Source organism: Cyprinus carpio, chromosome A7 (genome assembly GCF_018340385.1).
Source record: "Cyprinus carpio isolate SPL01 chromosome A7, ASM1834038v1, whole genome shotgun sequence".
NCBI classification, from domain to species: domain Eukaryota; kingdom Metazoa; phylum Chordata; class Actinopteri; order Cypriniformes; family Cyprinidae; genus Cyprinus; species Cyprinus carpio.
The window spans coordinates 10,133,126-10,148,751 of NC_056578.1; the positions used below are offsets into that span (position 1 = coordinate 10,133,126).

Here is a 15,626-nt window from a genome sequence, read left to right on the forward strand (position 1 = left end):
GCTGATGGTATACATTCATTCATTTAACATTCTGCTGGATATGTTTCTTATTAGGGGTGTTTAGGGTTAGGGTTAGAACAAAGCCCTATCCTGAAGTATCACAGTTTAGCATATAACTCATCCTACACCAAACGTGCGGCAGACATGAACGATGCTTTGAATTGTTGAGAAGATGTGTACTCTTACTTTTCAACTCAATGTGACTTATAATAATAATTGGAAGAAAACTCATATACTTACACTGAAGGAGTCACATAAAAAAACAGGATATATTTTTAAATGGGGCCAGTAACATTGCCAAATAAATATGTATACAATTTTTTTTTAGTTTAAATTAATTCATAATTTTTCAATGTTCACCTATATATTAGAAAAAATAGTACATTATTAAAATAAAAATTACATTATGTCCAATTAGTTTTTATTATGCACTATAGTAAGCAAGTATTTTTGTGTTTTGTACATTATATATATATTTTTGTGTGTAGAGTACTTGTATAACTATTAACTAATAGTTGATGGAGACCTGACAAATGCACTGTAAAAAAAAAAAAGTTTTAACATTTCACAGTGCAGTGTATAAAAGAAAGAAGCAAATCTCATTTTTACATTTCTTATGAATATTTATTAGAATTCTTGTTGCATTTTTTTTTTTTTTTTTTTTTGACAATATCTCAGACAGAAGCATGTTTCTATATGATTTTTTCCCCCTGTAAATTCAGTATGGTTTTGTTTGGTCTTGAGGTGATCTTGACTCCCCTTGAGTAAATATGATAATCAGTTTATCTTATGTTGTGTTAATGAGTGGGGGAATCATTTTCTAAAACAATTTCATTTTTTTAACCAAACACTCACACACACAAAAAAGCTTTTGAACTTGAGAAGAACTTGGTGGAAGGAAAATCACTTGAAACGTTATTGCAGCTTTGGGAAGCCTTGACATTCTTTATTTTCAAGTCCATAGCAAATGGCCTTCAAATATTGATTTTGATGTCTGGGCAAATTGCCCAGAGTTATGTGTGTCCCCTTTTATCAAACCAGCACAGCCCACACAAAACTCCATTCCACATAAGATGGATCACCGGGCTGATTATGGTGAAGTATGAATGAAGAGGGATGATACATCAGCCATCGAGGATACAGATGCACACAAACACTAAGCCGAGACGGATCGTTTCGTGTGCATGCGCGTATCTCTGTTTGTTCACTGGTTTGTAGTTTACATGAGCCGAGTGTCTTTTTTTATATATATATATAACTCAAGCTCTTGATTTTCACTTGCATTCAGTTTGAAATCTATCAACAAAGAGTAATACTTAGTGTCCAATGTTTATTTTAGCATGTTTTGCACCTTCACAAATTAATATCAAGCATATTAATAAGCACAGCATATTTTGTAAGCTTAAAGTGAAACGTGTGAGAGAATACAGGAAGTTCAAAGTGTGGTGGCCCACCATTTTTTAGCTCATTAGCTCATGATGTCCACCGTGCGACATGCTCATGTAAGAGCCCTAAACACACACGAGACAGATGGAGACAAAAGCTCAGCATCATGCCTGCAGCCATCTTTAACCCCTCTGTACTGCCATTACATACTAATGAGACTGAATGAACTGTGCTGGTTTTGTGAGGATGAGGAATATGTCCGCTGCAGGAAACTAATATGGTTTTGTTACAGTATACACGAGTTGTGAGTAGCTACATCGAAGTCATCCATACTTGTGTGTTTTGTCATTTCAATATGGCTGTTTTCCTAAGCCTTTCATAAATCCATAATACATTTATCCTTTATGACAAAAAAGGGCCTTGACTTCAGAGATATTTCACAATGGTTTGAGTGGTGGGTCACATACATTACACTTAATGAGGCTAGAGAACAATGTAAATACATCAATCTCGTCAACGTAATTATGTTCTCTCAACCCTGGAATAAAAAAGAGAGAGATTACACGGAGCCCCTGCTGATTAAATTAATTATGCTAATAAACCCTTGGTCTCCCGTAGGTATTAATGAGCTGTATATATGTAGAGTGGCTATTATTCTTACTCCAGCTCCGAAATCAACCACATAAACAGGTTTCTGAAGAGGCTAGTTCATTCAGTGTTCAGACATTCAGATAGATAGATAGATAGATAGATAGATAGATAGATAGATAGATAGATAGATAGATAGATAGATAGATAGATAGATAGATAGATAGATAGTTCTGTACTGGCAACAAAATCATGTTAAGGGTTCCATTAGTAACTTACAGGATATGGCGCCATCTGGTGATCAATATACACTATACACAAGGAATTAAACTTCCTCTCATAACATCCACGTGGGTAGCTATTCAAAAATAGTAAGCACTTCAAAATTGTACTTCAAACTCCTACTGTGGGTAATATGATCTCAGTTATTTAATGAAAGATCAGTTGATAATTGTGTCTCAATATTGTGTCTTGAATATTGTTCTTTTAAATGGTGCTGTGGTTTAATATGGGTTTGATGGGCGAAAGAAGCCAATAAAGACATTCTGCCACACCACATTTCTATGCTTTCAGCTGAACTGACATCACCTGCTGTACTCTTGAACCTGCAGCAGCCCTGTTAAACTGGGCTCATTCAGCATAAGATAATACTAAAAATCTTACATTTACATTTTTTCCCCTTTAACAACGACAATGCAAATGCAAGAATGACTAGTATGTAAAATGTAGGCAAATAAAAGTGCCTCTGCAGGTACGTTTATACTTTGGGCACATATAGGCTACACATTTAGAAAAAAATATTCATAAATAAATAAATAAAAGCCTGACGAGTACCCTAAAGTGTTAGGGTTTGTGTAGACAGACAATGCAATTAGCATTGTATTGCCACACATGTCCAAAAACAGTAGCCTATTGTTATAATATCATGTGCTAAAATATTATTACCATGAAACTTTTTTATTTTTTGTTAGCTCTGCAGACACCTGGAATAGTGCGATTACATTTATTATTATAATAATTTTACACAATGCCTGAAAATATCTTAAAGACAATCTCATTCACGTGCAATCTCATTTTCACAATGTTTCACAAACTGAACCGGAACACCGCGTTTAACTGGTATTTAACATACCCAGAGAGTAAACCCTGATGTGATGATAATCTGCATTTCTCACAAAGGAATGCGCTCGCTCTTGTGTGAAAGGAAATGCAAAGGAGGCAAACCGAAGCAACGTCACTGAGACAAAGCGGCCAATCAGAGCGCAGGATTTGTCACTCGTCTCCAGGAAGTGGAAGATGCGTCGGTCGCACGCCCGTCTTCAGTTTCTGTCAGCGTAAATCCTTCAAGATCAATCCGGGATAACCTCGCACAGAAGTGATGGACTGGTCAGAAGGAGACGAAGTAAGAAAACGGTTTAAATTCTCTTTGGTTTCGTCGTTAAACGGACTCATAAGACCGGTTAAGCTAACTTAGCATCTGTTGCTAACTGATCACCTGTGTGTACGTGCTGATCGATCAAATATTCAAGTTTATACATGTATTTAGTATATTAGACTCGTTAAAATAGCCAAGCCATGGTCATTACTTTAATTAACGTTAGCTATTATTGACTATAAATATGTGCTAAATTTTGAACATGGTTATGGTTCCGCTGCAGTTTTCAGAAGATTAAATTGACAAACCATTTGTTTACTATTAACATGCACCGAACTGAACCAAATTTCTGTCTTTTATTTAAATGTGCACTCATTTTATTTAAAAATCTAAAGTAATTTTGAAGACCCCAGACCTGTCAGAAAAATAGAAAAATTTGTTTTATTTTGTTTTGTCGTGGGCACCTGCCATGTTGACGTCACATAGTCAGACTTTGCATGCACTTGCTCCCAGTTACTATAACTGCTATTACTACTAATATGAATAGTAATAATATGTCCATGCTTTCTGTCAGTGGATGTGTGTAGCTTGAGAAAACAAATTAAGTTTGTTAATTATCAAGACCAGTCGCATTTGGCGTTAACTTTAAAATCAGTCAGAAAATAACCCATGTTGTAACATTTTACAGTGCCACTCCCACGGTCACATGGGTGACAGTTGCCATGGACACGGCGGTGGCCACTCCCACAGCCACGGTCACGGAGGACCCGGATTTGGCGGTTTCATGCCCGGTGGCTTCCACGGCCAGCTGGTCCCGGGACCTCTTGATCCAACGCAGCAGCCGAGGAAGGCCTCACACCCGGAGGACAGCAGTTCCTGGGATATCATCAAAGCAACACAGTGAGACTCATTCCCTTGACATGCAATAAACACACTGGGATTACACTTAATACTCAGAGATTAGGATTAAGCGTGAATCTTCCAAAAATGATGCTCAGGCCACTTTTCACCCCTAAATAATTAAAAGTGTTATTGAGAGTCTTTGTGAAATTCCCCTCCATCCTCCAGTAAATATTTCACATAGGATCTTACTCTGAGATCTAACTGTTCAGTAGTGAGTAGAAGATTTGTGTAAACAGATCACTCATCTTCCCGTTGTATAGAAGCAGACAAACCATAAGTGATGTAGAATACAAATACAGGATACTGTTGTGTGTTATTTATCTGGGTTCATATCTGTTTTCTCACCTGCATGCTTCACACTGCTCAAATAGTTCGTTTCCATTCGACGATGCAGATCTTTTTATCACTTGTTCATGCAGAAAACCTGCAGTGTATGTGGGTATACATGTTCATTCAAGTCAATTCTGATGCAAAAATAAACAGCGTCTTTCCTCTTGATTGTTTTAAATCGTAGGTTTGGTGCTCTTGAGAGGTGTAAAGAACTCATCGAGGCTGGTTATGACGTCAGGCAGCCGGACAAAGAGAATGTTACACTGCTCCATTGGGCCGCCATCAATAATCGAGCAGATATGGTCAAGTAAGATTTGTCTCTTTGTATGTTTCATGTCTTTTTCATGGAGTTATACGTTTGGAATATTTAAAATTTGTGAAAATGTTTTTGAAATAATCTCTTTATGCTCACCAAGACGGCGTTTATTTGATATCCAGGAAAAACAGCAATATTGTGAAATATTAATACAATTTAAAATAGCTGTTTTACCATTGAATATATTTTATGATGTTATTTATTCCTGTGAGTCAAAGCTGAATTTTCAGTATCATTACTCCAGTCTTCAGTGTCACATGTTCTTTCAAAAAGCATTTGAATTTGCTGATTATTATTAGCGCTGAATTACTAATGGTTCTTATTATTATAAATATGGAAAATGGTTTTTGCTGCATAATATTTTTGTGGTACACCATGATACATTTTTTGCAGGATTCTTGGATGAATAATAAGTTAATTGAACAGCATTTATTTGAAATATAATTTTATTTTTTTAACACTTTAAATGTCTTTACTGTCACTTTTAATTAATTTATCTGTCATCACATAAATAAATTAAATTTTACAATATATATAAATAGAAAACAATTATTTTAAACTGTAATAATATTTCACAGTATTACTGCTTTTACTGTGTTTTTGATCAAATAAATGCAGCCTTGGTGAGCAGAAGAGATTATTATTATAAAAAGAGTTACACTTAAATCATGTCACTTATTCAACCTATTCTTATTTGTATTTGTGTATGTTCTGCTGTGTTTCATAGATACTACATATCTAAAGGTGCTGTCATTGACCAACTAGGCGGCGACCTGAATTCAACACCACTCCACTGGGCCATACGGTACATTTCAGATAGATACAGCAATACATATGCAATTATATAAGATGAAACATAAGTGTGATTCTGAAGAACTGTTATCCGCATTCATACAGCCACTTAAATCACCAAAGCGCAGTTAAAAGTCAATGCAAAAATATTGGTTCTAGCAGCATTTGCTTGCAAGTGCCACTTGTCCGTGGTTTATATCTGCTGATGTTGTTCCTGGTCACCTCTGAACAGACAGGGTCATTTGTCTATGGTCATTCAGCTGATGCGATATGGAGCCGATCCATCATTAGCAGATGGTGAAGGGTATCGGGGTCTCCATCTGGCTGTTCTCTTCCAGCATATGCCCATCGCTGCATACCTTATGGCCAAAGGACAGGTGTGACACAAACACACACAGTGACATTTTAAATAACGGTGGAGGGTTTGAATACTGAGTAATGCAGATGAATACTCTTCTTGTTCCTGTGTTGTTGTAGGAAGTGGATTCACCCGACATTAATGGGCAGACTCCACTGATGTTGGCAGCACAAAAAATCATCGGGTAAGATGACCAATCGACTCAATCGGGGTCTGAAATTAAGTTTTTACTAGAACTGCCAATTGTGATTCAACCTACCATGACACTGTAACTTATATTAAACATCTATATAGATCATATTAAATATATGTTAACAATATATTAAAAAATTTGGGTCAGTAAGAGTTTTTATTTATAATTATTTAAGCATGTGTTAAGTGACAGTAAAGTCATTTATAATAATGTTACAAATGATTTCTGTTTCAAGTAAAAATTAACTGAAAATGTTTCTCTTCAGGTTTATACATCTAACATTAACAGTGGGTAGAAAAAAAGATACAATTGATACAGGAGTTACTTCATATAGTCAATAATAAACGCAATATTTGAATAAGCAATACTTTATACTTCAGTACTTCAGTACTTCATATTTGTTTTTAAATATAAATTATTTAAAAAGTAATATATATAACATATTACAATATATTACAATAGAAAAGTTATTTTAAACTGTATTAATATTTCACAATATTACTGTATTCCTGTATTTCTGCTCAAATAAATGCAGCCTTGGTGAGCATAAATAGGAGATGTCTTTCAAAAAAACTTAAAACATCTTACCAACTTACCAACTTTTCAACAGTATGTGTAACATTTTATATCTGTAATTTATATTTTGTAGCCATCTTTTACTGCCAGCTGGCCAAAAGTGAGTCATTTTAAATTAAGGAAGTAAAGTGATTTCAAAGTAAGCTTTACCCAAAACGTCTAGCTCAGATATCATAAAGTATAGCAGATTTTAGTCATCTTTAGGCTGTGGTTAGACCCTTTCCTGTCCTGATATTTCTCTTTTTTTCACACCTTGTTGTTTTGGTTTTCTGAAACACAGACCTGAGCCTACAAACTTCCTGATAAAGTGCAACGCTTCAGTGAATGCGGTTGATAAAATGAACAGAAACTCACCTCTGCACTGCGCTGTGCTGGCCGGCAACGTCGATTCGGTCCACGTCCTGCTGGAGGCTGGAGCAAGTGTTGACCTGGAGAATGCCAATGTAAGTGACTAAAGATGCTCTTAAAGAGACAGTCCATCCAAAAATGAAAATTCTGTTATTTATTCCCCCTTATGTTGTTCCAAACCTGCAAGACTTTCTTATTTTGGAGAATGTTGGTAACAAAACAGTTTCAGTTCCTATTTAAGGGTTACTCCACCCCAAAATGAAAATTTTCATTTTGTCATTAATAACTTACCCCCATGTCGTTCCAAACTCGTAAAAGCTTTGTTCGTCTTCGGAACACAATTTAAGATATTTTGGATGAAAACCGGGAAGCTTGTGACTGTCCCATAGACTGGAAAGTAAAATACACTGTCAAGGCCCAGGAAAGTATGAAAAACATCTTTAGAATACTCCATCTGCCATCAGTGATTCAACCGTAACGTTATGAAGCGACGAGAATACTTTTTGTATGAAGAAAACAAAAATAATGACTTTAATCAATAATTTGTCTCCTCTGTGTCTCCGCGTCACCATAGCGCCATTTTGGAAAACACCTGCTGAATGCAAACTGCGTATGCTATTCTGTGTCAGCCGCACCACAAGAATACGTTTTCTACGTGTATTTACACTTTGATTTGAAAGAAAACAGCGCATCCTTGTGTTGCGGCTGACACAGTAGAGAATACACAGTTCGCTTTCAGCAGGTGTTTTACCAAATGGCTCTACGGTGATGTGGGGATAGGAGACAAATTGTTGAATAAAGTCATTATTTCTGTTTTTTTCTCTTACAAAAAGTATCATCGTCGCTTCATAACGTTACGGTTGAATCACTGATGGCAGATGGAGTATTCTGATGATGCTTTTCATACTTTTCTGGACCTTAACAGTGTAACTTACTTGGCAGTCTATGGGACAGTCTCAAGGCTCCCGGTTTTCATCCAAAACATCTTAAATTGTGTTCTGAAGACGAACGGAGCTTTTATGGGTTTAAGTGATTAATGACAAAATTTTCATTTTGGGGTGGAGCATCCCTTTAACTTAGTAAATGACTTGTAAATTCACAAGTCAATCAATAAATAGACTTACTCTTGACATCATAGTATGAAAAAAAAATAAATAAATACAATGGAAGTCAAAGGGACCCGAAACTGTTTGGATACCAAAATTCTTCAAAATAATATATAAAGAAAGAAAGTCATGCAGGTTTGGAACAAACTGAGGTAAAAATGGAATTTAAATTTTTGGGTGAACTATCACTTTAACCTTGTTTGCATCAGCAGAAAACAAAGTATAATGTTATTACATTTTGATGATTTATAATTGAGTTTTTTTTTTTGGGTGAACTGTGCATAATAAGAACAGAGATATTTATTAATGTAGTAAATAGGATCAACTTTGATTTTATGTTTTATTTATGTATTGTTAAAATGACTGCAGTCATCGACTGGGCTTAAAAACTGTGTACTTTCTGAAAGTGATATCCTTCATTCCACATAAATTTTAAACATCTTGTAGTTTGTTATTACGCGTCCAGTGAGTCAGTAATTCTAAAGCCGTAATGATGCAGTTTAAACCATCAGAACAAAAGAGTAGTGTTTCTCCATAGCTGTAAAACTGGCTCCAAAGCAGTGCCCTTCACTAAACTGGCCGTTCAGTTTGAAAGTTGAGCTTTAGCTTGTATTCTTTTTTTACTGATGTTTTTGTGTTATTCTCAGGGTCACACTCCCATTGACCTGGCGCACCAGGTGCACAGCCCTCTGCTCATTCACACGCTCAGTGTGGTGAAGACAGAACGAATGAAAGCCAACTCCGCGTGTCTCAAACTGCTCAGCAGATACAAGGTACACTCATGCTTACACACACTCAAGCCAACAAGTTCAGCTTAGAAAATAAGTCTCACTTTGTGATGTAGATTTAATTCACTTTAATTCAGTTTGGTATTTTAAATTCGAACAAACCTCTAATTTAACCTCATGTTAAATTAGATGCATTTGTGCAATGGATTTGACTAAATATATTATACTTATAATATATATTATAATACTGTTATCATTATTATAATTGTATTATGTGGATGTTATATGCTTACAGGATGTTATATGAATATTATATCTAATAATAAATTATTAATAGTAGTAGTAGTGATAAAATTAATCATCTAGATTTTATGTACTTAATATTATAATTCATAAACATGTTTTTATTGTTTTAAATGTGTGTGATTTTAGATATTGTGTCCAAAGCAAATAAATAAATAAAGTTTAATAGTAAAAATGGTGTTTTATTTCATATGAATCCCAGTTTTATTGGTTGGATTTGCATCAACTGTTCCAGGCCAACACACACACACAAAAGTTTAGTTGTAAATATGGTTTTTTATTTAGTATTGATGCAAGTTTTTTTGAATCCCAGGGCTGTATTTAACCTTGAATTAAGCTTTCAGAAACAAAAGCAGCCAATTTCTCACATAATGTGTGTTTGGCCCTGGAGAATTCACCATTTTTAGGCTTTTATTAAACAAGAAAATAACATTCCACTTATTCTCGACCCACATTCCTCTGCTGTTATAACCCTGATTTTTCAGCGCGGTTGAAAAGCCTTCATTATTCAGACTGAGTGTGTGATGGTGTGTATGTGACTGTGTGTTTCAGGTCTTTCTACTGTGTGTCTTCAGTCTTGTTGTGGTGGGAGCCATCGGTTCCATATTAGACATGAAGACAGAGTCCTGGTTATTGAAGGGTGTGCTGCTGGTCTGCGTCATAGCTGTGATCAACCTCACTTCAAGGTGTCGTTTGAGCATCGACAAAAACACTGGCTTCACTGATTTATCATACATATGGATTTAAAAGGCCCTGTTACTACAATATCACTCATAATTTTTACAACAAATTTATTGCATTGTACATTTTGTGACAGTTTGTCTGTCTAAAGTGAAAAACCCCCAACATATTTTGTTTAATATAACATTATATATATATATATATATATATATATATATATATATATATATATATATACACACACATATATACACATATATATATTACTAATTTTAAATTGCTCTGATTTTAATATAAATATTTTTACATTTAAAAATATAAATAAGAATTTTAATATTCATTTTTTATATATATAATTTCAGATTTTTAAGTAAATAATTCAGAATACTGCACTTTCTCAGAAACAAATGCTTTATGAATTGTTTGGTATTGAAATCTTTAAAAAAAAAAAAAAAAACAAAGAGAGCGAGAGACAGATCATGGCTGTATGTCTGTGTATGAAGGGCTTAATATAATTTGCAATGCCATTGCACATACATTTGATAATTAAGCAGATGCGAATATGTGAACAAAATTACTGTGTGTGCAATAATATTGACTTCCTCATGAGGGCACTGTAAGCTCAGTAGAGCATTAACATGTTTAGCCCAGTGGTTTTCAATCCTGGTGCTGGGGGCCCACCACTCTTTTGTATGTCCCTCAGTGGGTCCCCGGGACCAGGACTGAAAACCACTGGTTCAGCCTTAGAGCACCACTTAAATATCTATGGTACACAGACACAGTAAGAGATTAGAACAGAAAGATACAATTTAGAAGAAGAACTGTTATTCCCACTATTGAAAGTGTCGTAACAATGCTGTCCCGTTCATGTGGTTTGTTTCTGTAGGCAGTTGGCGACTGTGGCGGTGAGGTCTTTGATTCCCTCCACAGGTCTCATGGCTTCTGTCTTCTGGATGGTGGTCACCTGGGTCCTGTGGTTTCTGCCTGATATCCTTGAATAATACCAGACATATGAAACTAATCATAACTTTCATGCAGATGTGTTTATACCAGCCATGATGGGTTTTATAAATCCACCTGATGTTCTAGATATTATAGTTGTATGTGTTGGGTGTTTGTAGAGACCTTAACATGCGTCGTTCACATGACCCAAGTGCTACGGTTCAGATGCTCTTCACAGTCAACATCACAGCCTTACTGTATTACTACCTCCGCTCCTGCAGGACAGACCCTGGCATCGTCAAGGCAACTGAGGAGGAGAAGAAGAAGGTAAGAACTGACTTTGGCTGTGATTGGCTGGCTTGGTGCCGCTATCTGATTGATTAATAAACGTGTCAGTTACTTACGGTGAGATTCTGATTGGATGGTCGGGATACTGCCAACATATGACTTAAACTAGTATCAGTGATTATAGAAGATATATATGGAGAGAATGTCATGAGAAAATGCTTGTATATACATACATTCATTAATTCAGCTGATGCTTTTTTCAAAGCAACTTAAAAAAATAATAATAAAAGAAAATGATAGTAATGAAAAGTAAAAACAAATACAACAATATATATAGCAAGCATGTTTATACATATTTTTTGTACTAATTGTATTTTAAATAACTAAAAATTTCAATTTAAATCTAAATATTTATTTTTTTATATTTTATAACAAAAATGTAACATTTATGTTTAAGTAAAAACTATATTTTGACATTGTCTCTCTTCACATGTTTTAATCGATTTATTCTGAGCTTTTCAATTGGATGAGTCTGTTTAGGATTACTTGTGTTGTTTGACCTGATGATTCTTTAGGTTCTGTGACACTTTTTCTCGTCTGACGCATCTATTTAGGCGACTTTAACGCGTTCGTCTGTCTCTTTGTAGAATATTGTGGTTCTGGCAGAGGCGGGCTGTCTGGATCCCAGGATATTTTGCACTTCTTGTATGGTAAGTTATTATTTATTTTCAGTGATGAGAGTCAGAAGACACAAATTGAAAAAGGTGAAAACCAGGTTGGGAAATTGTACAAGATAAATTCAAACTTGTTTGAGATTTATGACTGACTGAGTCCAATCACAAGCACTTTCCATGTGACCAGAGTTTGGAAACACAGTTTTACTCTAGGATTGTATATTATTGCCCTGACAGGACCACATATTGTAAACATTCTACAACGTTTCCTAATAATCAAATGATTTCAAAACCTTGTTTTGCAGATGAGAAAGCCAATGAGAGCAAATCACTGCTTTTCCTGTAATGCCTGTGTCGCTAAACAGGACCACCACTCCATTTGGATCAATGGCTGCATAGGTAACATGCACAAACTAAGATGTTTTATCTCTCTCAGATTTTGCTCTCATTATGAATCACTCATGCTAACCTCTTTTTTTTTTTTTCTTTTTTTTTTACAGGGGCCAGAAATCACCCGTACTTTGTGCTTTTCCTGGTTGCTCTGAGCTTTCTGTGCATGTGGATGTTCTACGGCAGTATCATGTGTAAGTCACAACTTCAACTCCAGTGTACACAAGCATGTCTCTTAAGCTCACCAAGGCTGAATTGATTCAATTGAAAATGTAAAATAATATTGTGAAATTGTATTATTATTTAAAATGTTTTTTATTTGCATATATGCTAAACTGTAATTTATTCCTGTGATGCAAAGCTGAATTTTCAGCATCATTAAACCATTCTTCAGTGTCACATACTGAAAACAGTTATGCTGCTTATTTTTGTGGAAACCATGGTTTTTCATATTCTCTGATGAATAGAAAGTCCCCAGATTTTTGAATGGTAGTGTATATATTAAGAGTTGATGTCTGTAAAATACAACATCTTGCATTTTTAGTCTCTCTAGAAGAAAATGTTCATTAAAAAAAAAATATGTGCGTGTTTCTCTGTGTGTAGACTGGTCCAAACACTGTCCACTGCACTACACAGAGGAGGGTGTCTGGGGGGCGGTGACCGCTCTGACGAGCTGCTCTCCCTGGGTGCTCTACATCTTCTGCTTTGCTTTCTTAAACGCTTCCTGGGCCTTCATCCTGCTTTTGGTGCAGCTCTACCAGGTGAGTGATGAGTAAACAGTGAAACATCCCAGCTAAAGAGCTGCACATCTGGCCAAATATAAGTGACCCTGGACCACAAAACCAGTTTTAAGTCGCTGGGATATATTTTTTGCAATAGCCAAAAAAACATTGTATGGGTCAAAATTATCTATTTTTTTTATGCCTAAAATCATTAGGATATTAAGTAAAGATCATGTTCCATTAAGATATTTTGTAAATTTCCAACCATAAATATATCTAAACTTAATTTTTGATTAGTAATATGCATTGCTAAGAATTCATTTGGACAACTTTAAAGGTGATTTTCTCAGTATTTAGATTTTTTTTGCACCCCTTAGATTCCAGATTTTCAAATATTTGTATCTCAGCCAAACATTGTCTGATCCAAATAAATCAATGGAAAGCTTATTTATTCAGCTTTCAGACCATGTATAAATCTCAGTTTCAAAAAATTGACACTGGTTTTGTGGTCCAGGGTCACATATTAGGACATAAGAACCAGAGTGAATTATTTTTGTTGTGGTGTCTGTTGATGATTACAATTGCAATTTTATTTCTTTTTTTTTTTAGTATTTTTTTTAATATGATTATTATTATTATAGTTGATAGTAAATGTTGAATTTTACATTGAAAACTAGTATGCTTTTTGAATTATGCCCTGATATTATATTTGCCTAATATCAACTTAATCAGACCTATAATATAGAATAAAAAAAAAAAAAAAAAATGTAATCCTCAATATATTGTGTCCTCTTTCTACAAAAATATAACAGCAGCTTTGAACAAAGCGAACACTGATAAGGTGTATTAATAACAAAATGATATTCAAAGTATTAATAATTATTAATAACAGTGTTGTAAACTACAGTATTGTTAACTAAAACTTTAAAATCTTTAATAAAAAATACAAATTGAAAATTGCTGGTAACTGAAATAATGCTGAAATAAAATATAAAACTTGAAAAAAAATTAAACCTATTTATTTCAGTTAGTTGGCAACATTTCTCATTTTTAAAAATTATAGTTAGAGCTAAAGCTGAATGAAAAATAAAGTTAAATATAAAAAAGCACAGAATAAAATTACTAAAACTTAAGCTAAAATTAAAATGAAAACATAAAAAAACCATATAAATACATATACTTATAAATGCTATAGTAGTAAAAACAACTGTGTGCAGAGTCTTCATAGTTTTTGTCTCCTCACAGATCGCGTTCCTCGGGCTGACGACGGCCGAGAGAGCGAACCTGATGCACAGACAGAGAAAACTCCCTCAAGCCTTCTCTCTCAGACAAAACCCGTTCAAGTAAGGATGCTTTCACTAGTTTAGGGTTATTCACACTCATAAAGCTCTTATTTTTTAATCTGATTTCTTCTCTCATAGTCTTGGAGTGGTGAGGAACCTGGTGAACTTCTTCCAGTGGCGCTGCTGTGGTCTCTGTAAGCCAGTGGTGCTGGACTGGACTCAACAGTATCCCATGGGTCTCAGCAGAGACCATCCCATGTTCAGCGGCCCCGATGCTGTTTGACCCCCAGCGATCAGTCACCCACTCAGGGAGAGCGACGCCCCCAGTTATGGAGCCATTGGTTTGATTTAAATGCCTTTGTAGTGATGGAAATGAAGAACAGACTGAATGCTCGTTTGGATAATCTTTTGTTCTATTTGCAAGAACATCCACTTTTTCTATTTGAGTGAAATATAGTATATATGTGCTGTGCGTTCGAGGTTAGATTTTGCCTTGCAGCTTAAGTTGTACATAAGGATGAATACATGTTTATAAGCATACTGCTATATTTTGAACAGAAATATTTTGTAAGGTATGGTGAGATCACGTTTTGGTTTTTAAGTCCTTTTACAGGAAGTGACCACTATATGTATGCTCTTTGTGAAAAGATTTGTAAATCAATGCAATTTTATTTCTACAAAAATAGCAAATTTAGCAGCTCATATTGAACACAAAATCTGATTTCTTGTCATTTGAGAACCGTTAATCCCTTGATGAATCTAAATGCATTTGAGATGACTTTACGCTACGATCAGATGCATTACAACCACTGCATTATACATGCAGAACGATTCATATCATTTAAGATATTTTATGAGCTATAAGTATCGTTACCTTTAATCAGTAATGTTTTCAAAGGCAGTTGTTCTTTTATTGGTGCCGTTAATAAAAACTGTGTAGTACAGGGCCGTGTCTGATAGCATCAGCTTGCTCTTTACTGCAATTCTCAATTCTATTCATTATACTTTATTGCGCAGTATGTCATTATAAGGGAAAAGTGCTGTTTTTGAATCCCGCTCTTTGCTTTGGAATAAATCTGATGACTTTTGTAATTTGCTGGTCAGAGTGTTTTTCTAGGTCAGTGTATATTTGTTGCAGATCTAACAAAATACAAAAATTTGAAAAAAAAAATTGAGTAACTTGCATTACAACCACTATTATCTAAAGTGCTGCATTTACTTGATCAAAAATACATTAAAACTGAATTATTGTGAAATATTATTTCAATTTACAATAACTGTTTTCTGTTCTATTCATTTTATAAAATAATGTATTCCTGTGATGCAAAGCTGTATTTTCAGCAT

At 34.8% G+C, this 15,626-nt stretch overlaps 1 protein-coding gene across 1 annotated transcript; it reads left to right on the forward strand.

Annotated features, from left to right (window-relative positions):
- Nucleotides 1–3,190: 3,190 nt before the first annotated feature.
- On the forward strand, nucleotides 3,191–15,374 carry LOC122145577 (putative palmitoyltransferase ZDHHC13). Its single transcript, XM_042759556.1, has 17 exons — nucleotides 3,191–3,376; nucleotides 4,038–4,249; nucleotides 4,767–4,889; nucleotides 5,626–5,703; nucleotides 5,923–6,067; nucleotides 6,168–6,232; nucleotides 7,098–7,260; nucleotides 8,919–9,044; nucleotides 9,855–9,988; nucleotides 10,870–10,970; nucleotides 11,128–11,252; nucleotides 11,861–11,923; nucleotides 12,193–12,286; nucleotides 12,388–12,471; nucleotides 12,881–13,038; nucleotides 14,245–14,342; nucleotides 14,421–15,374. Exons 1-17 carry the CDS (start codon nucleotides 3,353–3,355, stop codon nucleotides 14,563–14,565), a joined length of 1,938 nt encoding a protein of 645 aa, XP_042615490.1. The 5' UTR covers nucleotides 3,191–3,352; the 3' UTR covers nucleotides 14,566–15,374.
- The last annotated feature ends 252 nt before the right edge of the window (nucleotides 15,375–15,626 follow it).